The sequence below is a fragment of the Eucalyptus grandis genome, chromosome 1 (assembly GCF_016545825.1).
Source record: "Eucalyptus grandis isolate ANBG69807.140 chromosome 1, ASM1654582v1, whole genome shotgun sequence".
NCBI classification, from domain to species: domain Eukaryota; kingdom Viridiplantae; phylum Streptophyta; class Magnoliopsida; order Myrtales; family Myrtaceae; genus Eucalyptus; species Eucalyptus grandis.
The window spans coordinates 19,406,510-19,432,562 of NC_052612.1; the positions used below are offsets into that span (position 1 = coordinate 19,406,510).

At 37.1% G+C, this 26,053-nt stretch overlaps 1 protein-coding gene across 2 annotated transcripts; it reads left to right on the forward strand.

Annotated features, from left to right (window-relative positions):
* Positions 1-2,078: 2,078 nt before the first annotated feature.
* LOC104422429 (importin-11) lies at positions 2,079-24,629 on the forward strand. Of its 2 annotated transcripts, none has more exons than XM_039310608.1 (24): positions 2,079-2,506; positions 2,681-2,790; positions 3,366-3,438; positions 3,666-3,727; positions 4,892-5,033; positions 5,201-5,404; positions 5,501-5,567; positions 6,625-7,024; positions 9,130-9,277; positions 9,367-9,527; positions 12,164-12,263; positions 13,491-13,565; positions 13,695-13,829; positions 14,362-14,451; positions 15,394-15,576; positions 15,686-15,790; positions 16,891-17,049; positions 19,833-19,877; positions 20,060-20,281; positions 23,110-23,216; positions 23,298-23,354; positions 23,452-23,563; positions 23,630-23,924; positions 24,346-24,629. In XM_039310608.1, the coding sequence occupies exons 1-23, from the start codon at positions 2,366-2,368 to the stop codon at positions 23,789-23,791; spliced, it is 3,060 nt and encodes a 1,019-aa protein (XP_039166542.1). In that variant the 5' UTR covers positions 2,079-2,365; the 3' UTR covers positions 23,792-23,924; positions 24,346-24,629. The 2 variants fall into 2 exon arrangements, with proteins under 2 accessions (XP_039166542.1, XP_010033090.2); XM_010034788.3 differs by having other exon boundaries at positions 2,081-2,506; positions 23,452-23,521.
* Positions 24,630-26,053: the final 1,424 nt, after the last annotated feature.

Sequence of the window (26,053 nt, forward strand, 5' to 3'; positions counted from 1 at the left end):
AAAATAATGATGTTGACGTGTCAATTTCTTCTTCTATCTCTTTTTGAAAATACATAACAAAGTAACCAATTTTAGTCATTCTATCTTTGAGTCATTTTCCCATTTTACCTAATTTGCGTTCATTCTTTTTTTTCTTAAAATATCTTAATCTTATCCATTAAAGTGGCTATATTCGTGAAATTTTAACAAATTTGCATTATTTAATATTATGATTGATTTCTTTTAGCACTTGAGTTTTTGTGCATTATCTAATATATATATATATATACACAGATATTACCCCGCATTTTACAGTTGTTAAGAGATATTTCCTTAAAAAGGGGTAAAATTACATTTGTACCCCCATAGGACTCATGTCCAAGTCCATCTCATCCTAATTTTGTGCACTTTGGCTCGTAAAGGTGTTGTTGACTGGTAAAATGAAACTCATCCTATCCTAAAGATGGAAAAATATTTCCTATGTCACCATGGGTGTGCTCCCATTCAAGGTCTCAAAAACATCCAATTGCCTTTTAAAAGGATCTCTTTCCGCTATGTTTTTTCTCATGTTAGTTGAGTTTTATTGATGTGGTTATTGAATTACCAATATGAATGGTTCACTTAAAAAGCATACGTGTCGTTAAATAAGCACCACATCATGTCATATAATAATTAAAAGTAAGGAAAATTGGAGAGACATGTGTCCAATCATGTTTGTAATGGATGTTTAAGCTCATGCCAATTGCCATGGCCAAATCCGACGCCCACCCAATCTTGAACCATCGGCAATGGCTAATGGAGCTTGTGGCCATGGCAACTCTTGGCTCGAGACTTGCAACGGCCTTGATTGCACAACCTACATGATCATAGTGATCATGGACATTTGAGCTCTCATGTCGATAGTCATTGATGCTCGATTGGTAGTGGTGAGTGGATAGGAATAGTGATTTTTACATTTTTTTAGCAATGTTAATTTTGGTAGGGTTCGAAAAAAATATGTTTAGCACCACAAAAAACTCAAAACTGTACATTTATGATAAATTTACCCAAATTAATTTTTTGACTACCGAAATTTTAAAGTAAATACCACGAAAAACCCTAAACTAATGATACATTGGTAATGAATTTATTTAAAACTAAAATTTTGACTATTAAAAACTCTGAATTGGTACATTTTCGATAAATTTACCCTAAATTAATATACTTGTGATAAATTTATCCTCTATTAATTTTTATTAAAGTTGGATGACACATGACAAATGACTTATATAGTAATTTTGGATTTTACTCTTTGTGTTGTTACAGCTGTATCGATTTTATGGTATTAATTCAATTTAACGAATGATGTATTTGTCATAATTGTATCGGTTTAAAATTTTGTATATCAATTCGGAATTTTTCATGATATTAACTTAAATATTTAAAGAAAAAAAACTCAAATAGTTAACATGGTTAATAGTATATTTAAAAAAATGAAAAAAAAAAACAAAAGGGAGTTTTTTTAAATTTTTGGGCAAAAGCAAGGAAAAGTCCCAAAATGATATTCTACTACAGAAGCTTGACCACATCACGGTGCTAAGTGTCGTGTCTTGTAAACTCCCTCAAATGATAAATTTACCAAAATTAATATTTTAACCATCGAGAATTTTAGAGTTAATATCATGAAAAACTTTAAATTGATATAATGATGATAAATTTACCAAAAAATAATATTTTGACTAATAAAAATAGTAAATTTGTACACTTTTAACAAATTTACTCCAAATTGATACACTATCGATAAATTTATCCTTTATTAATTTTCATTAAATTCTACTGTGAAATTGCTAAATTTGATGACGTTTGACAATTGACTTCATTTATCTCAATTATATCGGTTTTGTGGTATTAATCAAATTTAATAAATAGTATATTTGTCATAAGTTTAATAGTTTAAGATTTTTTATTTTAATAATATTAACCCAAATAATTAGCGGAGTTAATGGTATTTTTAAAAAGAAAAACAAAAGGGAGTTTTTTAATTTTCCGGGCAAAAGCAAGGAAAAGTTCCAAAATAATATTCTAATGCAAAAGCTTCACCACATCACGGTGCTAAGCGTCCCGTCGTGTAAACTCTCTCTCTCTAAAAAGCGAAGAAGACGAGACCAGCTTGCTCCTCGCTCCTCCTCCCTTCCATTTTTCCTCCTCCGCTTGCGAGCACGCAGAGAGAAAAACCCGAACGAATCGATCAATCGGCGCCGACCTCCTCTCGACTTCATCTCCGCCGCGACGCGGCATTCGTCCCCCGGCGGCAATCGGATCTCCGGCCGACCCCCGCCCGATTCCTCCGCCCCCGCCACCGCCTCCGCCGCCTCTCGGTTTCCGGAGCTCCGAAGGTGCCGCGGCCATGGCGCTATCGGCTTCCGACCTCCCCGCCGTCTACGCCCTGCTCGCCAATTCGATGAGCGGCGACGAGAGGGTGCGCAAGCCGGCCGAGGCCGCGCTCGGCGAGTTCGAGAGCAGGCCCGGCTTCTGCTCCTGTCTCATGGTATCTTCCCTCCTCTTCGCTCCCGAGCTTTTTCGGTCTGTGCCGTGGGATTGGCATCTCCCGTCGGGAGTGGTTTCCGGCGTTTCGCCTGTTGCGCGTGTTTGTTTTCGCGCTGAATGCGTGGATGAGTCGGCGGTTCTCTTTAAGCTGAGGAGGTTGTTCTGTGTTGTTCAGGAAGTGATAACCGCGAAGGATTTGGCATCTCAAGTGGACGTCCGCTTGATGGCGTCGGTGTATTTCAAGAACAGCGTCAACCGGTACTGGAGGACCAGGCGCGATACCCCGTAAGTTGCTCGAGAGGAAGGCATTGTAACTGCGAAGGATTTGTCTGTTGATTCTGGCGTTTGAAACATTGTTATGCACGATCTTCTAAACCTGCAATATGGCAAGGAGAGCATAGAAAGCCTGTGGCAACTGTCATACATAAGGCGTGGATGGCTCATTTAACTACGATTGACAAATCACATGGTACTCGCGTGGTTGGCTTGCACACCATCTGAGATATTACTTTTTCCAAGCCGAAGGCAGAGATGGTCTGACAATAATGGGGAATAAATATTCTATCAACTAGGCAAATCACAAATTCTACAAATAAGTAACATAATGTCGAACTTACTCTAGGTTCCTGAGGAGTGAGAACTAATCGTTGAAAGCTATGGTAATTTCACTGAGTAGGTACCCGTGACATGCATCCTAATGTGTTCTGAACCTTTGTGAGAAGCATTGGTTGTTGGGGTGATTTTCCCCTTTTTTTCCTATTTATCTGGTTTTTTATTTCGCATGTTGGTTTTCTTCTATTTGGATTTTTTAAGATAAGACGCATATGCATTTAGTTTGTGAGTGGATAATTTCTTTACAGGGGAATCAGCGCTGATGAGAAGGCCCATCTGAGGCAAAAGCTGTTGTCCCATTTGAGAGAAGAGAACTATCAGGTAATAGTGGATTTTCTCTTCCTTTCCTTATTTCCTTTTCTATTTGATGTTAGGAGTTGCATTTTCTAAGCTTTGTTGGAGTTATCTTCGCATTTCTCCTCTCTTGTCCTCTTGTTTATTGCAATAAGTCATCTTGCAGCATCTCTCTCTTCACGAATTTTTTGTCCAAAATGTTTGCTGAAGGTTATTAGTTTAATTAATGGAATCTTGTCTTTACATGAATGCAGATAGCTGTGATGTTGGCTGTACTCATCTCAAAAATAGCTCGTTTTGATTATCCAAAAGAGTGGTACCTTGTTCATCCACAATCTCTTTGTAATCATTTATTTTTTGACAAAATAACAACATCATGATTTGATGAGTGTATAAAGGATTGATACATTGTCTTAAATGATTAGCAGAGTAACTTTCTTGTTTCAATGAGATCCATTATTATTTTTTGACATATACGAGATTTCATTGCATTAGAGATCTTCTTGCCCATCCCCTTTATCCTGATTGAACTGAGGCATCTGTTGACCTTGTTAAGGTCGGTTGTTTTTGTTATCAGAAGTACCATTTTTCTGTGAAGAAAGAGAAGTATTATGCTGAGTATGTACTGTTAGTTGAGGAAAGAATTGCGCATCACAAAAAATTACAGTTTGAGTTGCTTTACGAGTATAATCCGTAGCTGTGTACAGTTGCTTGGCAATAGTTAAATGGACTAATAACGGTTAGATGATTAAATGGTGAAGCATTTTTTATTTTATTTTATTTTACTCTACAAGTATGATGGAGTGCTGAAATATTTTCTTTTGCTATCTCAATATGGCAAGAATTTGTGCATCATATTGATGGGGCTGTACAAACTTGTGTGCTTAAAAGAGAACAGCACTTCCATAGCTAGAACATGTCTTGTTGCCTCAATCACCATTTGTATTAAAAAATGTGATGTATATATATTTTTTAATTTTAGAAATTTCACTTATTTAATGTCAAACTCTTCAAATATTTAAATTTCATATATCTAGGCATGAAAGCTATACTAAGTCATCCAATTGGGATAATTCAGTCACTGGAGTATTGTTATGACGGTCAACTTACTTAAAATTCGTCATGCTAGTCTATTTGGTCTAAAAATTATTCAAATACATCTCACATATTAAGGCTTGGTACTTAAATCATCTCACACTTAGTGCTGATAGATCACGACAAATATGCGGGTTTTTGAGGGCTCAAGTAAGTGAACAGTTGAGCCCTGATAAGTGTAACACATACTCAGTTGAGTGCATTTTTTGAGGTCAAGAAGACTAGTTAATTTTTTCTTATTGAGATCAACAATAGTAGGGCAGGAATATTGATGATGCACACTAGTCACTTCACATGCTGCTATCAGTGTAGTTGCTGCCATATTTCTGTAAAAGTTTAAGCTTTGTGGTACATGCTTTAACTTTTTGATTTTTCATGTTTTAAGGCCGGACCTCTTTTCTATTTTGGGCCAACAGCTTCAGTCAGCGGATACTCTTACTTCACACAGAATTTTTATGATAATCTTCCGAACTCTAAAGGAGTTGTCAACTAAACGGCTTACATCGGACCAAAAAAACTTTGCTGAGGTATACTGGCTTCACTAAATATATCTTTTGTATATGGAATGCCAGAAGTTCAATGCAGCATCGCAAATTTGTCATTTGGTTTGTTAAGCATTCATTTGCTATCTTGTTTTCTTTTATTTTTCGGAATCATTACTAATGCGCATCTTCTAAAATGATTGAATTTGCAGATATCCTCCCGTTTCTTTGATTATTGCTGGCACCTATGGCAGAGTGATGTAAAGACTATATTGTCTGGTTTCTCGGCACTTTCTCAAACTTCTGAGCAGCAAAATGATGAACTATATTTGACGTGTGAGCGATGGTTGTTGTGTCTCAAAATCATAAGACAGCTAATAATTTCAGGATTTCCAAGTGATTCAAAAAGCATGCAGGTACCATATGTCCGAAAATGTTTTAGGTTAATTCAGATAGACTAGGAAAATACCAAGAGGACAATTTTTTCTAAGCTATTTCTTGCCGTCTTTTAGGAGGTCCGACCTGTTAAGGAGGTCTCTCCTGTGTTCTTGACTGTCATTCAGTCTCTTCTCCCTTACTGTAAGTTAACCCTTGCTTTCTTAGCCTGATTTATGGATGAAAGGCAACATATATGCTGAAATTGATGATCTTCTGGCATTGCCCGTTAACCTTTTGATGCTCATGTTGACATGTCTTCTTGATATTCTTTTACAGAGTGTAATGTATGAAGGTACATTAAGTACATCTTCCTCTTCCCCAACCTCCCCCTGTGCTCTCTGTTGCACATGCGCACACGTACTCATCCATGTATAAACGTTTATGTGCACACAAGACAGGCATGTGCATACCCACGCTTGCAGAGACGAGTGTTCTTATAATCACGCAGGGACATGTCAGTTTTTATATGCACATCTCTGTCAGTGTTTACATGCACATGAGACAGGCTTGTGCGTATCCATGCTTGCGACACAAGTGTTCTTATAATCACACAAGGACATGTCAGTGTCCATATGCACATGCTTATGTAGCAAGCATAGAATGCGATGGTTTTGCAATTAAGATTTGTGTATTCTGTAGCTTAAATCTTACTGTCTCACTAAAAGATTATGTGTTCTTTTTCACTTTGGGCTACATAACATGTTCATCTTCCTTTTTGATCAGTTAAAATGTTAATGGATATGTTATTCATCCTGATTCTAGCATGCTTTTGAAAAGCGTTAATTTCATAAAATTATAGATCTAACGGTAGACTTCGAGATGTACATAACCTTAATTTTGGCAGTTTTCCAGAATAGGTGCAGCTTTTTATGTTGAAAGCACCACTATATTTTATGCTGTTGGGAGTAAATTTAGAAATCTTTTAGCCCCAGAAATTAGTCTTATGGAGCCATATGTAACTCTCAATCCATTGTAGGGGATTATTTTGACTGAAAGGATTCTTTACTTAAAAATAGAATTTATGTTTTAGCAAAGACTGTAATTGAACTTCTTTTAGACAATTGCAGTTGATATATATCTGTAACGAGGTACTGTTTGAGATTTCTTCTGATGTGAAGTAATGACTAAATGGCGTTAGCAATTCTTTTGAACTTGAAATATTAAATTATCCTCTGTCTAATTTCTTCATTTTTTGCAGATTCATCTTTTCAGAAGGGATATCCTAAATTCTGGGACTTCATAAGGAGAGTGTGCACAAAGTTAATGAAGGTTTTAATCTCGATTCAAGGAAGGCATCCTTATTCATTTGGTGATAAATGCGTTCTTCCACCTGTAATGGAGTTCTGTTTGAATATTATAATAGATCCCAAGGCCAATGTGATGTCATTTGAGGAGTTCATTATTCAGTGTATGATAATGGTAAAATCTTTACTCGAATGTAAAGAGTACAAGCAAAGTCTCACTGGCCGAGTGGTAGATGAAAATGGGGTGTCCCCGGAGCAGATGAAGAAAAACATTTCTGCTGTCATTGGAAGTCTCCTTCTGTCTCTTTTACCTAGCGATCGCATAGTACTCCTGTGCAATGTCCTGATCAGAAGGTAATGAGATACTGCCTTTCAGTTCAATTATCTCCAGTGATGACTGAAGAATGGAACTTATGCTGTGTGTTAATTCCTATTTTTTTTCCTATTTGTAAATTGGGAGGGGTTTAAATTTTGGCTTCAGTCCTCTTTCCCTAGTTTAAGTAGGTACACTGACAAGTGAAGCCTCTTTTCATTTAATATGCTTCCATCAGGTAAAGTTAGGATAGTGGTATATCAACTGCTTCTGGTGACTTTTGATTTACTAAATGTTATTAAGATGGAAATTTATATAACTGTTCAAGTACATCAGGAATATGTAAGAACATGAAATGTAAACTAATGAGATAACAGTAATTCATGAAATGACTGGAAGATAAAGTTTGCTTGAAATCAGCAAAATGGATCAAGGGAAGATTCAGATATGTTGGTATAGTCCTTTAATTTGTTCATGCAAATGCACCACATGAGGAAAAAAAGGAGTGGCACTCCAAGCCAATTTGTATGGGAAGAAGCCTGAAGAAAATCTCCAGCACTGAAATAATTGCAAAACCAACTTCAGCTTAATCCAGAGGAATTGAAAATGAAATGCCATAAACATTGAACAAAATTACAATGAAAATGCATGTGATCTGTGGATGTCCTGGACACTTATAATGTCTGGCAGACTTTATTTGAGCCAATTTTTAAGGGCGGGAGCCAGAAGAAAATCTCCAGCACTGAAACAAATGCTAAACCCATGTCTTCTTAATCCAGAGGAATTGAAAATGAAATGCCATAAGCATTGAACAAAATTACAATGAAGACACAACTGATCCATGGATGTCCCGGACACTTAAATGTCTGGCAGGCTTTATTCTTTGATAACTTATGTTTACATTTATATTATTGATATAAGAGATGAATAGTTCTCTATATTTGTTGGCAAGGCCAGATTCCAGATGATACACATAGGGGAAGAGTTAAAAAGTAAAAAATTAATTTATTTGTTTTATGTCTTCCACTTGCTGGGTTTAACTGACAACTTACATATTTTTCGTTGATCACCTGGGATTTTTTCCTTCTCCTGTGAACGTGTTGATTAATTATCTTGTTGCGAAGAGCTATATCAATAAATTGATATTGCTTGGTACTGATTCTGTAATCAAGGGATACTTGAATCTTATGATTGTTCTCATTTTATGCTTCAACTCATATTTAATCGGTCCATTTATTTAGGCCTTCCCTACACTGCCTCTGTTAATTGGCCTTGAAATAGTGATCTAGAACTTGAATATTCCATCGGTGACTGCTGTAGGAATAGAAGAAGGCAAAAGGAGCAGAGCTGGCAATGCATCTATGATAAACTGATCTAGAATGATATGCACTGGTTTCTTTTCCTCTATAATTAGCCACTCTTCTGAAAAATTGGAAGATCAATTGTTAAAAGCATTGGCCCTTTTAGGGACATATGCTTTTATTTCACTATCTAGCTCCTTCTGGCAGTTAGTTATATACATAAATTAGTGGTGCTTTGATACGTATTTCTAGTACATCGGTTATTGCTCGTGATGGCATTTGGAGGTTTTGAAGCAACCAGATTGAGATAGGATTTAATAATTCTTTGGGGGAAATTTTCTTGCTTCTATAGGAGTCTTTGGGTGTCAAGGGGTCTATTCTGAAGTAACTTTGGGGTTGGAAAGGACTCTAGCAGTTCAAACATCATGTTTGGCTTCTTTCACCAATTTCTGGTATTGGTGTGGAAAAGGATGGAGAGATTTTGAGGGATAGGATAGTCATTTCCTGTATTGAACATGGATAATTGTGAACTTTGGCTGAAACAGCACTGCAGCACTCCACAAATATGCTGCTTTCCTAGAGATATTTTTCTGGCAAATGATTTCGCAGTTTGCTTCTCCAAAGAAGAACTTGTTGATGGTAAAAAATGTAGAATGAGGCGAATAAATTGGATAAGGGGTACCGGGGATTACCATTGCTGTATTAGCAGTCTATTATGTAATGATTTGGCAGGTGGAACCTCTTTTAGGATCCAATGTTGTACTTATTGGTTGGTCATTTTGAATGGTTTCTCTTCCAAACATCATCATATTGAACCTAAGACCATTATAGTAACATCATGACAGGTACTTCGTTCTGACAGCGGGTGATTTGGAGGAATGGTACCAAAACCCAGAGTCTTTTCATCATGAACAAGATATGGTTCAATGGACAGAGAAATTAAGACCATGTGCTGAAGCTCTATACATCGTTTTGTTTGAAAATAACAGTCAAGTAGGTGGCATCGAACTGAATATCTTTTGAAATTACTGTTATCACGTTTTTCCCTATTTGATTATTCTGTTCGTGCTTCTTTATTTCAGCTACTAGGTCCTGTTGTGGTTTCCATCCTTCAAGAAGCAATGAATGGTTGTCCTACTTCCACAATGGAAGTCACTCCGGGATTGCTTCTGAAAGATGCTGCTTATGGGGCGGCTGCATATGTTTATTATGAGCTGTCAAACTACCTGAGCTTCAAAGATTGGTTAGATAACTATTCATTCTATTCCTTATATTTGGTCAAAATGCAGATTGTGCATGAAGGTCATAAAAATAATAAATGCCATCCAGGGACAAACCACAAGGATAATCTAGAATAATCATTTACCTTCCTGCTTTCACATGCATGTGTTTGTGCACTCACATTACTGCTCTAAGCTGTGGTGCTATCAAGAGAATACTCTCTCCCCACAATCTCTTTCAGTCGACACCTGGAATCTTGTTCACATTATCAAGAGGGGAGCAGCAGGATCTTACACGAAAAGAGTTAGGCTACGTATGTTGTGCATGTTACTTCTAAATCCTTATGGCTTTTTAACTATCAGCATGTGGTTGATATATATATATATATATATATATATATATATATATATTTTTTATATATATATATATATATTTATAATTCACTAATTTACCTAAGATATCATTTGCCTCAAGCTATGACATTATAAACATTTAGGGCATTTATTTTGGTCAGATTCAACTCCCCTCTTCTCTTGCTAATACTAACAAAGAATGATTTATATGTCCTTTAGCATTAGCATAAATGACATTTATCACTCCCTTTTGCTAGAAGTTTCAAGTGAGCAACTTCTGTACCATACATAATTGTGTATTTGTACTCGTGAAACCAGTATATCCACTAATCTTCTTAATGTCTCAAGGCGATCTTCTTTGTATTTGCTTTATTTCTCTGGACAGATCTAGGATTTGTCTGGGTAGATTTTACTTCCTGCATAATGTAAATCTTGCGACAGATGTACTTTGAATTTTTTTAGCTCAAAACACCCAAAGCCTTCACATATAATTTTCTCAAAATCTTTTAGAAGTTCTAATAATTTCTTCTTCACCTTCCACCTAAGCTGCGCAGGAAAGGCCTTGTAAATTTTGGTGGGAGAGCAAAATAATCACTTAACTTTTTACAAGGCACAACCAAACAAGCCCTTATAGTTTCTGTAGTCAATCTTTGTTTGCGAACTATAGTTGATTTACTGATATGCATATAAGGTATTTAATCTCTGTCCTTTTTGGAGCTTTCCATCCAGAAATTCAATGCAGCACTTTTTTCTTAAAATTCTGTTGCTAGTGTACCGCAAGTTTATGGGACACTAGCACTATATTCTTAATCTCTTGTTCTTTTACTGTTTTGAGTAGTGGAATTCAAGAAACCAGACTGGGTTTCCTTTTTGTTGTTTTTGTTTTGTGGGGAATGGGGGTAACGGTGTGGCAGGGGTCTTTTCTCTCTTCTACTTTTTGGGTTGTCCAGGGAGGGACAAGTGAAGCATGGTCAATGACTAAACCTCACAGTAATTTTTGTTTTTGTCAGACATCACATATAAACAAAGTATTGTCTGTGTAATGCTGTTCCAATACCACCATCAATTTAGTAATGCAACTTTTTGTAACGGAATTAGGACCTTTATGCTAAACACTGTCAGTGAAGATTTTTTTTTTTATACCAAAATCAGCCTTGAACTGTGTATAAGTGTCCCTTTCTAGCCTAGGTAACTATGCACAGTGCTCCAAGCCTCTTGTAGAAAATTTTCTTCCTCTGACTGTGTTTAGTATTATAATCCATGGAACATGCCCATTATTGTGCACAATTGCCAGAGCCTTGTGATGCATTTTCTGTCACTAAGATTACGCAATAAATTATTTTTGTCAATCAGTTCGACAACTCTTTAAAGCCTTTAGGTGGGATATAAAATCAGGCATTCCACTCTGATATTCTTTCTGTGTATGTGCACTAAATAGATCATTATAGGTTTTCTGTTAACTAGCCACCGGAAGGTGTCGTGTAGCAACGTTTCTCATAACTCAGCCGCAAGGCCTTATAGATTCTTGAAGTATAGCTGGACTCTCTACAATCTGGCGGAGCCAGGGCCCTTGCTGGCGGAAGGAAAGGAATTAATGGCAAGGATCCCCAAATCCATGACAAGCAAAACAGTCTAAAGATGGACACACTTTCTATAAAAGCAATACGTAAGGCAAACCCTAATTATATAAGCGCTCTACAAAACTATGACTTTTGGATCTTGCCACTCACACAGAGCACTCTTGGCTGATGGGAATTTCCTTTGAATTCTTGAAGGATATTTCTAGCTTCTTGTCCCTAACTTGGTACCATTTATTCTATAAATATCCCTTTCCAAGTCTGTTTCATCCTCAATCTTTTGTGGTTTCATGTCAGGAGGCTCTTTATCTATATCATTCCACAAAATGAATAAAAACAATTGAAGGCTTTCTATCTACTTTGACAGAAAAGATTGCTCTCAATCTTGCAACCCATCGGTTGGCCATCTAATTTGTTTCCTTTCCAGTTCCACTCTATGGGTTATGAATGCATCGGCAAAGTATCTTGTTTGTAGGTTGTGTTCTCGTGGAGGAATATCTGTGCAGTCTTTTAAACTTTTGTCATTTTTCCTGCTAATAAGGCGTACCTGTGATAGAAGCAATGGTTAATCATCACCTCTGGTTGTTACTTAAAACAAAAATCTTATGCTGGTTGTCAGTCTGACTTGTATTTTCAGACTTTGTCTGGATAAGTATGTCACTAGATGACTACTCAAACAGGGTAACCTCCTGACTTGAGACTTCTCTTCCTGAAACTCCTAATTGCAGGTTCAATGGTGCACTATCTCTTGAACTCTCAAATGATCATCCTAACATGCGGATCATTCATAGGAAGGTTGCACTGATATTGGGACACTGGGTCTCTGAGGTAACCTTTTTCCATTCTCCTGAGTAAAGGCACTTATTTTCTGCAACTGGTGCTTAAATTTGTGTAATCTGGCAGTTGCACTTGTTCTGATACCAATGTTACATGCTAATACTTAAAAAGACAATATTGCCTTATGCTTCTACTGAGATTTGTTTTTGAATCTTAACTCACTTCTACTTATTGGCACTTGCTTCCAAGAAAACTTGGGGTTTCTGATGAGAATATCTTCATGAGAGAGAATTCTGGTAAATTTTTTAAGTGGATGAATATTCCTATGTACAACTCTAGAGCGGGGGAGATGCAAAGTCATGTCTCATTACTTGGTGTTCATTCTTGATGCTTGGAGATATATCTCAGAACACTAAGATAAATTTTGGATTGAGATTACTCTGCCTTTGTTGTTCTAGCACAACTCGTGCACTCAAATAATGTGGCAATTCAAACTTTCACAAATCTTTTACTGCATTTTCTAAGGCAAGTTCCTGCTCATGGGTTTACTGCATGTGTTCTGATTGTTCATGAAAATGCTGGTCAAAGTCAATGTGATGCTTATGTGATATGTGTGTATGCATTTTTCTGCTGGTCACTACATCCATATTCTTTTGGAACTGGGAGTCTGGGATGCATGTGAGCTTTTCAGTGAATTCTTAGAAGTGCTGAAGGCAGAAACATGATCTGATAGAAGTGCTTTTTTATGGGGGTCTCTCCCTACATGGGGTGTGTAGTGATAAGCAAATTCCGGCCTGGAGTAGTTTGAAGTTTATAAAGCTTCTTCCTAATCAGTTTTACTGGTTCCACTGGTGACGAAGTTAAGATAAAACCAGAAATGCTTTTATGATTTTCTTTTCTCTCAATCTATCATGTCAACTCCTTGTGCCATTTCCTGGACGATTGCTTATCTTTAGGCAAGTGCTGGATAATTTATGTCATCATTGGCTTAAAGTGGCTAGAGAATCCTGATTCATTGGTTCCCAGAACAGAATGGAGGAGAAATTAAAAAGAAATCTTGCACTATGGTCTTTTTTGACTATTATAATAGAGTGTTTGATGGTTTGCATCAGATTTTTGAAGAAGTGAATACTTTCTTAGAATAAGAGGTCTTTTCGAGGATGTTTTTCTCACATATTCGATCTTGATATTTCAGCTACTCTTTGTGGAGTCTGTCCTTTATGTGTTTTCTGCAATCCATACTCTGTTTTGTGATGATTTTCTGATGGATGCATGCAGATCAAAGATGATACAAAAAGACCAGTGTACTGTGCTTTGATAAAGCTTCTGCAGCACAAGGACCTAGCAGTCAGGGTATGATGCATAACTGAAAATTCACAGATATGAAATGTCTCCTACTTTTTTTTAATTATTTGACAAAATCTTTAATCAACTGTATCAGAGTACTTTCTAATATCTGAAGTTGTTTGTCTAATATGGCAGTTGGCAGCCTGTAGGTCCTTGTGTTCACACATTGAAGATGCAAACTTCTTGCAAAGTGAATTCACTGATCTTGTTGCAATCTGCTTTAATCTCTGCTTTAATTTAGTGGAGGATGTCCAGGAATTTGATTCAAAGGTAGTACTTTTAGCTCGATGGCTTTTTATGCTGGATTTGGCTGGAAACTAATCCACATTGGCCGACCACCACATCTGTACTGAAATATGTAGTAGCTACGCTGTACTCTTTATGTATTGTTAACCCTTGTAATGTTTATAGCCCCATCTATCCTGTTGACTGAATTGGAAGATATCTGGTACAGCTCAAAAGTTTTGATTCAAGGAGCATGCTGAAGTTCGGTGACTACTTTTTAACTGCTGAATGAATGTTGTATGTGACCGGAATGAAACCTGGTTGGTTCATTAGGTAAAACAGTAAAACCTAGATTACAAAAGCATAATACTGTGATGCAAAACGATAATGGATGGCTTATCCTTCTATTGTTCTGTTAGATATGTTTCAGGAATTTTATTCCTTATTTAGCTTCATGATGATTATTTATTTGGACAGATGGTTGTATCTCAACGAAAGTTACTGCGTACTTTGTGACGTGACCTTTCTTATGTCAACATGGACAAAAACTCTTTTATGAATGTTTTTCTGTTTGCAGGTTCAGGTTTTAAATTTGATTTCAGTACTACTTGCATACGTGAATGATATGGTTCCATTTTCAAGCAAACTGATTGAATTCTTTCAGAAGGTATTACTTTAATTCTGTACTAGTTTTGCTTTGTCTATTATTGGAGCACAATATCACCAAAGTATAAAATGGCAAACAATTGGGATTCTGAAAATAGCTCTGCCCTACACCTCTGCAGGTGGCGAATATTTGATTGGGCATCATTTGAGATGATTTAGTAGTTGGAAACCTTTATTAAATCCGTGATTGGCTTCTCTTACTTCCACCAATCCCTTGTCAAGATGGTAGATAATTTGTGAATGGGTGGGTGACAATGATTAAGATCTTCAGGATATTAGGTGGAGAAGTTGAAGTCAGAGTAGAGCTTCTTGCCCTATCCTTTAAAGTCATGAGCTAGTAATAGATCATGCAAGCATATGTTATTGCTCTGTGTTTAATAATTCTAAAGAAAAGACTTCAACATATTCTGTTTAGAGATGTATTCATTATCGCTTGCCTTGATTAGACTCTCTTTTCTGAACATCCCACAATTCTTATTTGTTCATAAATTAAATTTACCAAGAAAAAAAGATAGGATTTGTTCATCGTGGAATGAGTCTTTACACATCTGGATACTGTCATAATACAGTACTTATAGAGGTAAAATTGATAGGCAATTGGTATCCTGAGTTTTTGGTTTCCATGTTGGGCTTTATTAATGGAGATTACCTGAGGAGTTGTGGTGTGTTGAGCTCTATAACTCTCTCTCTCTGCTTGCTCATTGTCCATTTCTTAGCTTGAAAAAAATGGAGCTTACTTGAACCACATTGGTTTCAGCATAATTTATTCATGCACTTGAAATGCTATTTGCATTTATCTGCATCGTGCAGTGACTTTAGCAACATTTAAGAAGTAATTTTTCTTTACTGAGACTTGAATATCTTCACATACTCTTCTCCCTCCCCACCCCCCCCCTTCCCTTCTCCCAAATTTTAATTTTCGTACTTGTCTTTCATGAACAAGGTATGGGAGGAATCTTCTGGTGAAAGTCTATTACAGATTCAAATTCTCATTGGCCTCCGGAACTTTGTCATTGCTCTTGGCTATCAGTCACCCATTTGCTATAACATGCTACTGCCCATTCTGGAAAAGGGAATTGATATAAATAGCCCGGATGAACTTAATCTTCTCGAGGATAGTATGCTGGTTGGTTTCTCAAATTGCTCTCTTTATTTTTTGGTCAAATTTCACTACATGATTGCTTGTCTCTATCAATTTGGTTTTATTTTAGTAATACACGCGATGCAATGTGCAGTTATGGGAAGCTGCCATTTCTCATGCTCCTTCAATGGTACCCCAGCTGTTGTCATACTTCCCATGTTTGGTCGAAATCATGGAAAGAAGTTTTGATCACTTGCAGGTTAATTTTTCTTCTAAAAACTTTTCATGTTATTTGCACCATCCCTATAGTGATTCTATTCAACAGGACCTTCAACAGAATTTTGTTAGTCTCCTGCACTGCATCAGTTCTTTCTCTTTATGAATGTAACATGACAAGGAATGAATGTGGCTGCAAACTTTTCTTTTTCTAGTTTGTGTAGGATGAAGCACATAAAACTTTTCCATACACTTGATGATTTTGAAAATTGTAAATCTTGTAGGATTTACTAATCCAGTGTAATTTCTCGTGAAATATGCCCCTACTAATTGTGATTCATCTAATGGCACACGTGATCTCATTTTCTTTTATAAATCTTACCGTGTTTGAAGTTTGATTTTCGTTTGATGTTGAACATCTGAAATCGTGGAACTCATAAATATATTAGCATGTAGTTCACTGTGACATTTGGAACATTTCATAGTTTTTAGAATTTTTTGAATTACTTCTGTTTTGCTTTCAGACTTTGCATGGAAAAGAAAAATACTTAAAAAGAAAAACCTAAACCAAACATAGCTGTTGTTTCGCAATTGTCCATATTTTTCTTTTATGTCAGGGTCTGTAATTGACAGACCTCCAACCTCATGCTTATGGTCCATTTTTGTCTTATATGGCGGGAGATGATAAATTGGCTTATGGAGAGTAGTTTTCAATGAATATTTCCTGCTGGGAGCTGAACCACTTAGATATGCATCATTTGCTTGTAGTCATCATAAAAAGCTCTAAATCTAGACACTCTAGAAGATTATATTGATTATACATGCTATGATAAGTGCTGCACTTGAAAGTAAATTTGCCTAGAGTGGTCTACTTGCATGAAGAACTCATACTTTCATCTTAGCCGCTTTTATAAATTAGTTCCTGTGACATTATGGGGCCAAAGTGTTGGGTTACTATGGCTTAAGTGCTTTGGATAAAATGTCCTGTAGCCCAGAGGTTGTTTCTCTTAAGATCAGAATTGCTTTTGCATGATTTTGCCTGTGTCTTTCATTGCTTGTGTCCTCTTGAATAGTTATTGGTTATTTGTTTCATCATTGTATAATCGCCCATATTATGATTGTGGCATTGTGCTGTTATGTCAGGTTGCTGTCAACATTATCGAGGGTTACATCATTTTGGGCGGTTTAGAATTTTTGAGAACACATGCTTCCAGCATTGCAAAGCTGCTTGACTTAATTGTTGGAAATGTGAACGATAGAGGCCTCCTATCCACTCTGCCAGTCATTGATGTTCTGATTCAGGTGCAATATGTTTCAATCTCTGTATGTGCTATGATATATTGGCATCTCTGAATAACCTAGAGTGGATAAACACCCCTAGTTCCTATTCAATGGGTGAAGTTGTGTGATCCTTTAGTTCATCCTAGAAGAATTACAAAAACTAATTTTACTTGCAAAGAATTGTTGCCTTAATAGAAAACGTTGGTGTATGTCCAGTTCAAATTACTCTGTTCTTTTGTACTACTTATCAGAAGTCCACAGCTGTCTGGTGATTTATGCTCAAAAGTTTGAGGGCAGCATGACTGTAAATGAGGAAACAATAAAATCATTAATAAGATTAATATATTTTCTTGGTCCAGCTATGTCCACATGATGCTTGAATCTTGGTACACTTAACTTTAGATTCTTGAGAAGTGTAGATCATATGAGCCCAAGTTGTGAAGCTCATTCACTGGTGCAAGTCATCCCTGAATATCCCATATCTGTTGATCTTTGGATCATTTCTAGTTGGCTGTTCACTTTCTGCCAGATGCTCAACTGTGCATATGTGCATCGTTTTGATATATTCAACATTTAGGTGAAATTTATGCAAAGTTCTGACTATGTACCTGTAAAAGAATGACTATGATGTGATCTTGTCTGAACCTGTGGACCATCAATGCAGTCATTTTCGCAAGCATAAATTGATAATATTTAGAACATTCATGCCTTTGATTCTCTTAAAAGTATGAGATCTTGTTTTGTGGTGATCTTTTTTCACCTTAAGTAGCAACTTTGCTTAGATATAAAAAGTTACTGAATGCAAGGTTGTGCCTCATTTGCGATCACTCTTCAGCAGTTGAAAATCCTTGAGATATCTGTGTATGTATGGGTCCTTTGGTGCATTTAAGTTGGAAGATCGTGTTGACAGGGGTAGCGATAGGGGTACTATAAAGCATTTCTCCTCTCAGATACCTTCTACGATGCTTTCTTGATATCTCTTGCAGCCCAGCTATGCTTTCTTTAGCCTTTTTGCTACAGTTGTTTGTAGCATCTGTCCTTATCCGTGCCGGCCAACTTTTTGCTTTTGGCTGCTAAGAAATTAATCCATGTGCTTATATAAGAGTAGCTACATCTATTCTATATCCTTCAAAGAATCTTTTCTCTAGTCCTTTTTCCAATTTGAGCAAATACAGACCAGAGAAATCAGATTCTTGATCTTCTATGTTTGGCTAGATGTTTGAGAATGCATTCCTTGGCCACAATCCCTCCGGAAATATTAGTGATCACTTCCCACTCTTAAAATGAACTTTCCCAAATCATTGGTGGGCTGAATAAAGTGTTGGATTTGACCTTTTCTTTGCCTTGCTGAGGCAGCACCACTCGACAATAGATTTCCAATTTTTTCAAATTATCCATGGCAAGGATTGGAGTAGCTCCACCAGCAGAGAAGCTACTCAAGAAGTGCTGGCATTTGTTGTTGCCATAATAGCTGTAAGCCATTGTGCTCTCCTCAAAGGAGTTTAGTGAATATCCTACTTGTGCTGTTTCTTTCCTGGTAATTTCTCCAGCATGTCAGTTGCTTGCTCAAATAAAAAGGTCTTCTCCAAAGAAGTTCATTCAACTCCAGTAGTCATGCGGTATACATCGAAGTGCCTTGTTGTCTTTAACTGCGATATGAAAGACTTAATTGTCTCATGTGTCTTTCTGTATTGAAGTCTAGTCCTGAGTGAGTAGACCATACTTTCTCCATATTCTTTATGAGTCATGTTCAAGTACCCACTTTCTTTCTGCCAAAAAGTGGTTGTCTTCCTATTCACAAGTCTTTACAGCATCTTCTCCAAGAAAAATTAATTGAACAGAAAGGAATTAGATGATCGTGATTCAGTAGGGCATCTCTTCTTAACCCCATTTTGGCCCTCTGTGAACATCTGACTCTCATGAAGTCCTAAAGAGAAGTAGAACACAACATACACATGGTGTGGCTAAAGTATTAGCATTGTTAGTGCATGATTAGAGTCCACAACACGAAGGCATCATCCTTTGCTCTAATTGCAATTTACCCTCAAAAGTTCAATTGTTCTCTCTCCTTTCAAGGTGAAAGGTGAGAGGGCCAGGCCATCTCCTCTTTCTCAGATGCATTGTAAACTCTTCCACACCCCGCAGTTCCATGGACAGTCTGTCTGCTGTCCATTGAGATACTCTTGTCAAATAAATCTGTTCATGTTAATTGATCTCGGTGCAGCAATAGCCAGTTCAAAGAACCGTCTGCCAATTGCATAAGAAATATTTTAGCATAATCTTTCCTTCTTTTGGGTTTATCGATTCCTAAATTTCTAGAAGAACTTCCCATGCAAAGAAAGCAAGAGTAGAAGGATCTCTGTTCTTCCATAAATATATTCAAGTAAAGCAAGATCCTCCTATGATTAGCAACCACCTGTACAGTATCTTGAAGCATTCCTAATCCTGCATTCTTGCAAAAATTGGATCCTAAGAGAAACTAAATTCATATCACCGATAAAAGATCTGACAGTTGCTTAACATTGTTGGAATTACTTATGAATGATCAATCCGTCCCTTACTTTTGGCTGCTAAATGCACAAATGTTCACAGACAGCTTTTTAGGGAGCTGTATGTGCCAATCTCTCTGGCTAAGGTAAATGGTCTTCATTTAATTAGCTTCTGCTATGCATCTCCTCTGGTTGAGACGATGAGATGGCAGAATAAACACTGTTAGGTTCTTTGCTGGAAAGCATTGATTTACTGTTACTGCAGTTGGTTTAAGTTGATGCCATCTAACAATACGTTATATGTTTAAATGTCAGTGCTTTCCTGTGGAGGTACCGCCATTGATTAACAGTACTCTTCAGGTAATTTGGCTCTCTTTGTAAATATCTCACGATGCTTTTTCTGGAGTCACCTGCCAGTTTCCTTTTCTTTCTTCTGTTTCTTTTTTCTTGTTCTTTGTGGTTATAAAATCTCTTTTCAATGATATTTGGCTCGAGGTTCTGTTTAAATCTCATTTTCTCCCCTTTTTTCCTACTGTCCAAAGAAATTGATTATTATGTGCTTGAGTGGAGGAGATGATCGAGATCCATCAAAGACAGCTGTAAAGTCATCTGCTGCTGTAATAATAGCAAGGATTTTGGTGATGAACACAAGTTACTTTGCACAGTTAACTTCAGAGCCCTCCCTTTTCTTGTCACTTCAAAACACAGGAGTGAAAGTGAAAGACAGTGTACTACTTTGCCTTGTAGACACATGGCTTGACAAGGTAATAAGCTCTCTTGTTCTTCAATTTGATTGGTTCCCTGCTTTCAAGCTGTTGCTACAGATGATCCTTACATGGGTATGAAATGATTACTTTTGAACTTGTTGTGAAATTTCCTGTCATAGTAATTGTCATGATTTACTTTTCTCCAACTAAACTAAGGTCCTATGTTTTGGAATTCTAAGTGAAGTTGACAGTGAATCTTTTCAAAATTTTCTAGTTCCTCCCTTTGCATTCAGATTTGTTATTTGACGGGAAGACCGTTAAGCTAATCCTTCATCCAGTTCTAGCTGATAAAATGTTGGTTGATGTTTCGTGTTTGGCTGAGTTTGCATGTATGTGTTCTTCCAAATGTTTGGACAACCAACCGGATATCTTTAGAGTATGTATTATCTAAGGTGGAGAAAAGTATTTTCGGCTTGTTCTAATAGTCTAATTTGGTAATTCAAGTCTTTGAATAGAATTCAAAAGCAATTTGATGTTATGAACAAGATATTGCATGAAGTGCGCAGATACCATGTGAAAGGAAAATTGTCGATCATATTAGTCATTAAAGATCAGTATATATACATTAGTAATCAGCATCAAAATAAGCCTTAAGGTCCTAGAGACCATTTTACCCTTTATACTTCTAATAATCATGTCTCCTAATTGATCATTTTGGTAATATCTGTTGACCATCAGCTTCAGGATGACATTTTAAAAATGTGAAAGGAACAACTGCTAATGTGCAGGCTATGTTTGGTGGGCTTAGAGTGGAAGACCTCCATGAATGCATGCATTGCCTCAAATCTATCTTTGAATAGTATTAGTATGGGGACCCTCCAAGTTGTCTGCTTTTGGAATGCATGAAATGATATAGAAGTGGAATTGCTGTAATCTCGGGTAGGGGTGTCAATGGGTCGGGTTGGGTTTTTATGATACCCGACCTGACCCAAAATTCTAAAGGGCGTATGTGACCCAACCTGACCTGATACCCGAATATTATATAACCTAAGAGATCAGGTTGGGTCGGGCCGGCATCGGGGCCGATTAGCTAGGTGTTTCATCCTTGTTGTGCATGCGCGGAGAGAGAAAACCTGGGCTGACCTGACCTGAACCTAAACAATACCAACACCTAAAAAGGCCTGACCCCAAAATACCCTAATTATAAGGTTGAGCCGGGTCGGGTTGGGTCGGTCCGGGCTGGATCGGGTTGGGTTGGCGCAGGTTTTGGGGACACCCCTAGCGTGAAGGAGAGTAAGGCTTTGTTTGGTCAAGAGGAATAAATATTTTTGACATTGTAGGAAGGGGAATGAGTGAGAAGAAAGTGGAGTGATGGATACGAGTCCCATTAACTTGTTCATTACCAACTTGAGGTTTTTACCAGCTCGGCAGTTGGCCTAGTTGTTCAAGGCTTGCTTCAAAGTGGTTTGGAGAAGCCTTGGTCCTGGCTTTGATTCCTAGTAGCTTCTGGGATTTTAGAACTTATGTGGAACACATTGACCAGGGAGCTTCCAGCTTTGGATGTACTGGCTTCATGGTGGAGCTGCAGTGACTAGCTTACCATCTAAATAATCGTTGCACACAATCTGCATGACTTAAACTGAATATTCTATGGCAGGTGTGGAACTCTTACTGAAACATCCAAGAGAGTTGCAATACCATTTGCCCCTTTTCCCACTATTTTGGCAACCAGAAAGAAAAAGAGTCTTTTTTTTAAGGCACTAGTCAACAACTTGAAGTTGAAAGGAAACTTGTGTTAAATTGAAAGCAATGTTTGAAACTGAAGTGGACATTTCTAACTGAGTAGGTTGCATGTGTGGTTTGACCCCCATCTTATTGGATCATAGACAGGTCAAAGCCAGAAAATCAGAAAAAGGAAAGGGCAAATTGAAGATCATTTCAACCTGGCTAAACTGGAAAAAAGCAATTTCTTAAATTAAAATTTTTTTTTTTAAAATAGCTTCAAGACAATATACAAGTAATTAGGGGAAGATAATTTTACCAAGTTTTTCAAATCTGTAAACTATTTTCTTTTTCTTTTGAAAATTTTCTGCTCTTTCTATTATAGTTGAAGTAAAATGGGACTCGGATGTCAAATCAAATAACTTAGCCTTTTTTATAAATTCAGTTGTCGTTGGAGGAAAATAAAGTTCAGATGTTGATTGAGCTAGTTTTACTGGTTAAATTGGGAACTAGACACGAAGTTTTGATCTTTGATGCAGTTGAAAAAGAATTTAGAAAGTAGATATTTGAACCTATAGGCATTGCATCATCCATATATCCTCTGACCTATCAGTTTTCTATGTTGAATTCCTTATTGTAAAATTAGGAATCAAGCCCACTTTGTGCCATGTACTCAAATGAACTAGGTTCTATTCTGTGTTTTGATGCTGCAGTTGCTTATCATGCTGTGTTAGCTTTTGCGAGCAGCTTAAAATGAGATTTCAATGTTTAATATCTTAAGGAAGCCAATTTGCTGGACCTTCAGCTCTCATGTACACAAGTGTCCTCACACTGTAAAAATTTGGTTTGTGTTGCTTTGAGGAGAATTAGCTGCATTTATTTAGTCCATCCTTCAAAGTTCCTTGCACAAATGGGTCATAGAACTTTTGAATTACATTTTATTCATAGTGAAGTTGTAATTTCTCGTGTCTTTATCAAATAAGTAGCAGAGAAATAAATTTTATAAAATATGTGACTGGAAACTTTTGCAGAGTAGTGACTTTTGTTAATTTGTCATTTCAAATAGTGAGATCTTTGACCACGTCTTTGTCCTTAATATTGCAATCATTCTTTAGGTTATTTGACTCTTTGAAACTTTGATTTACTTGTATGCTCCTTTACAGGTTGACAATGTGGGTTCCATCCAAAAGAAGACACTTGGATTAGCCCTTTCTATTATTCTGACCCTGAGAATGCCTCAAGTTCTTGACAAGCTTGATCAGATCCTGAGGTAGTCAATTTTATCGCCATTTATTTGGTGAAATTCTTATAGATATTGCTTATGCATGCACCTTTATTCTGATTCATGTAGCATCTGCACGAGTGTAATCATGGGTGGAAATGATGAGGCGAATGAGGAAGAGTCCGGGTTAGTTCCTAAACATGCTGCTTTATCCGGTTCATTGAATTGTATCAAACTTCTTTTATGAGTAAAACACTGATCTTTGTGAATAAACAAAATTCAGTAGTGATACTACGGGCTCAAGTGGAGGTCAATTTGAAGCCATTCCAAGTAAAGAGTTAAGAAGAAGACAGGTGGACATTGATTGGCTTCCCTCAAACCTAGTACATACAAATGTGTGTGAAAATACTTCAGCCTTCTGCTTTTTCTCGTTTTTAATAGTTTTAAGGCCTTTTCAACAGATAAAGTTCTCAGACCCTGTCAACCAGTTATCACTAGAGAGCTCAGTCCGGGAAAATCTTCAAGCATGTGCTAACATCCATGGAGAATCGTTTAATTCTGCCATCAGCAGAATGCATCCAGCTGCATTTGCACAATTGAAGCAAGCGCTGAAGATGCAATAGTTTTGTTTTCATCTACAAACAAGCGAATGTTGTGTTGAGTCGTGGCCCTTCATACACATTCCAACGAGTGGTGTTTCACGTTGTGCCCTTCAGATTGTTGTGATCGTCCACTATTAAGGAGAAAGATATATCTGTAAGTCTCTCTTTCTGATGAACAGTGTTATCATCACTGGAGGTGCTCTGTGCATGAAGGGGACCCATGGCACAACGGTAAAGTTGTCGCCGTGTGATGTGGAGGTCACAGGTTTGAGTTGTGGGAACAGCCTATCATGAAAATTGCAAGCTAAGGCTGCATACCTGAGACCGGAAGTGGTCCGACCCTTCTCTGGACCTCCTGCATCATGGGAGCTTCATGCACGGGGTTGCCTTAGAGGTGCTTTATGCATGGTTGACCACCTCTAATTTGATTTATCGCCTCCTATCGTGCTCTCCTTACCTTCTTTATGTGCGTGCATATTCGAAGTCTATAGTTAATCATGTTGACAAAAGGTTGATATTTTCCATGCTCATCATAAGATGCCTTCAGCTTAATTTTTTCTTTCTTTCTTATCCAGGTAAATTGGAGCGTTCTTGCTGGGTTGTGAGCTTTCATATTCTTCAAAAAATTTTCCCCATTTGTGGTTTGATTTTGATAACAGCAAAATTCATTCTTGCCGTTGTGGTAGCGGGAAACTCTGTAAATATCTCGGACTTTGCCAGTCCTAAACATGTAAAGTCAAGAGGGGTCACCGCTGTTGAGTGTCGTGAAATTTCGATGAAAAAGAGTTGCGCCGGAAATGCAAAACGGGAATTTTAGGAATGTGCTGGTTGCCTTTACTCGGTTGATTTGCAGTCTGCACGCACATGATCTTTTACCTGATAGGCCAAGAATGTGTGAAGTGACAATATCGTGCTTCTCTTCTGAGCACAATTTCTGCGCCCGCTGCGTACCAACTCCCTTATGCCGATCATTTACGGGGTTGTTGTAACGTGACGGATTCATTCGTGTGAAATCCTTTGAGACTACTTATCAGATCCTCCTGTGTTTTCGTTGATGGAGTTGTGACATCTCTTTGCTCAGAAGAATTTCATTATCCTCCCTGGTCTTTTTTAAGAAGGCACAAAATGATTCGATTTATCGCTCTTAGTTGATGAAAACCCTAATGAGGATGTGAAGTAAATTGACCGATGCAGTTAAAAGTCCCAGAGTAGGTTGCACGCGAATGGCAAAAGTTGGCGCTCTCGACTCTTGAGACACAATTTTGACCACCGTCTCTTTGTCAATTTCTACAGGGTATGGCACAACGAATGCAGATTCAATTAGCTGCTAGGTAATCTAGATGGATTGGTAGCAAATCAGTTGATTTCCAGTAAATACGTTGGAGAAAATGCTGTTCTTCACGGGATTTTCTTCCGAGGGCGTTTGTAATGAACGTCTGTTTTACTTTGATGGATTGACTACGTAATGATTGAAAATGACATGGAAGAATACCCTCTGGTTTTTTCACGTCCAAGGAATGCTAAGGTCTGCACAAAGCTTCAGACAAAGCAATTAAGTTCATACTTAAGACCAGACAAATGGGTTTGGACCCCCAACTTAGTTTCTTGCGATAGCTTGGTCTTAAAAGTTGTAAAATTTTATAATATGTAACTTAGTCTATTAGAAACAAGTTTTGAGTAGTTGCATCTGCGATTATATGGTCAACCATTTCACACTAGGTAGTTTTTGTCTTTTTTTCTTTAGTTTCGAGTTAGCCTTAAATTTTTAATAAAGTGACTTAGTCTATTAGGCGTGAGTTTTGAGTAATTGTTTCAGCAAACGTGGGTTCAAGTTCAACCATTACATATTTTTAGTAGTTTTTGTCTTGTTTTGAATCGATCTAACATACCGTGTTGGTTTGACTATTCATTTCCTAGCTTTTCATTTATTGTCGATCTTTAGTAGATAGTTGGGTAAAAGCATCCAAAAACTCTTAATTATACCTACTGTGATGTATTTACTATAAACTTTTTTCGTGACACAAAAATTCTCAAACTCGTTCTTGTGTGACACATTTATCCTCTATCAAATTCTATCTATTATAACTATTAAAAAATTTGTCTACATAGATGCTAAAAAGCAAACAATGTTGACATGATACCCACGTGTGAAATAAAAATGACGTTCTTTTGGCTAATAAAACTATCTAAAGGTAAATGTGTCATGTAAGAACAAGTTTATGTTTTTTATTTTATTTTAAAATAGTATAAATGTGTCACAACAAGTATAGTTTGGGGTTTTTG

Bases quoted from the DNA above. Each gene is read 5' to 3' on its own strand.
- LOC104422429 (XM_039310608.1), top strand. From the start codon at position 2,366: ATGGCGCTATCGGCTTCCGACCTCCCCGCCGTCTACGCCCTGCTCGCC. The intron at 5,405-5,500 runs GTACCATATGTC...GCCGTCTTTTAG, and splicing joins GTGATTCAAAAAGCATGCAG to GAGGTCCGACCTGTTAAGGA. The intron at 23,217-23,297 runs GTAGTCAATTTT...TGATTCATGTAG, and splicing joins AAGCTTGATCAGATCCTGAG to CATCTGCACGAGTGTAATCA.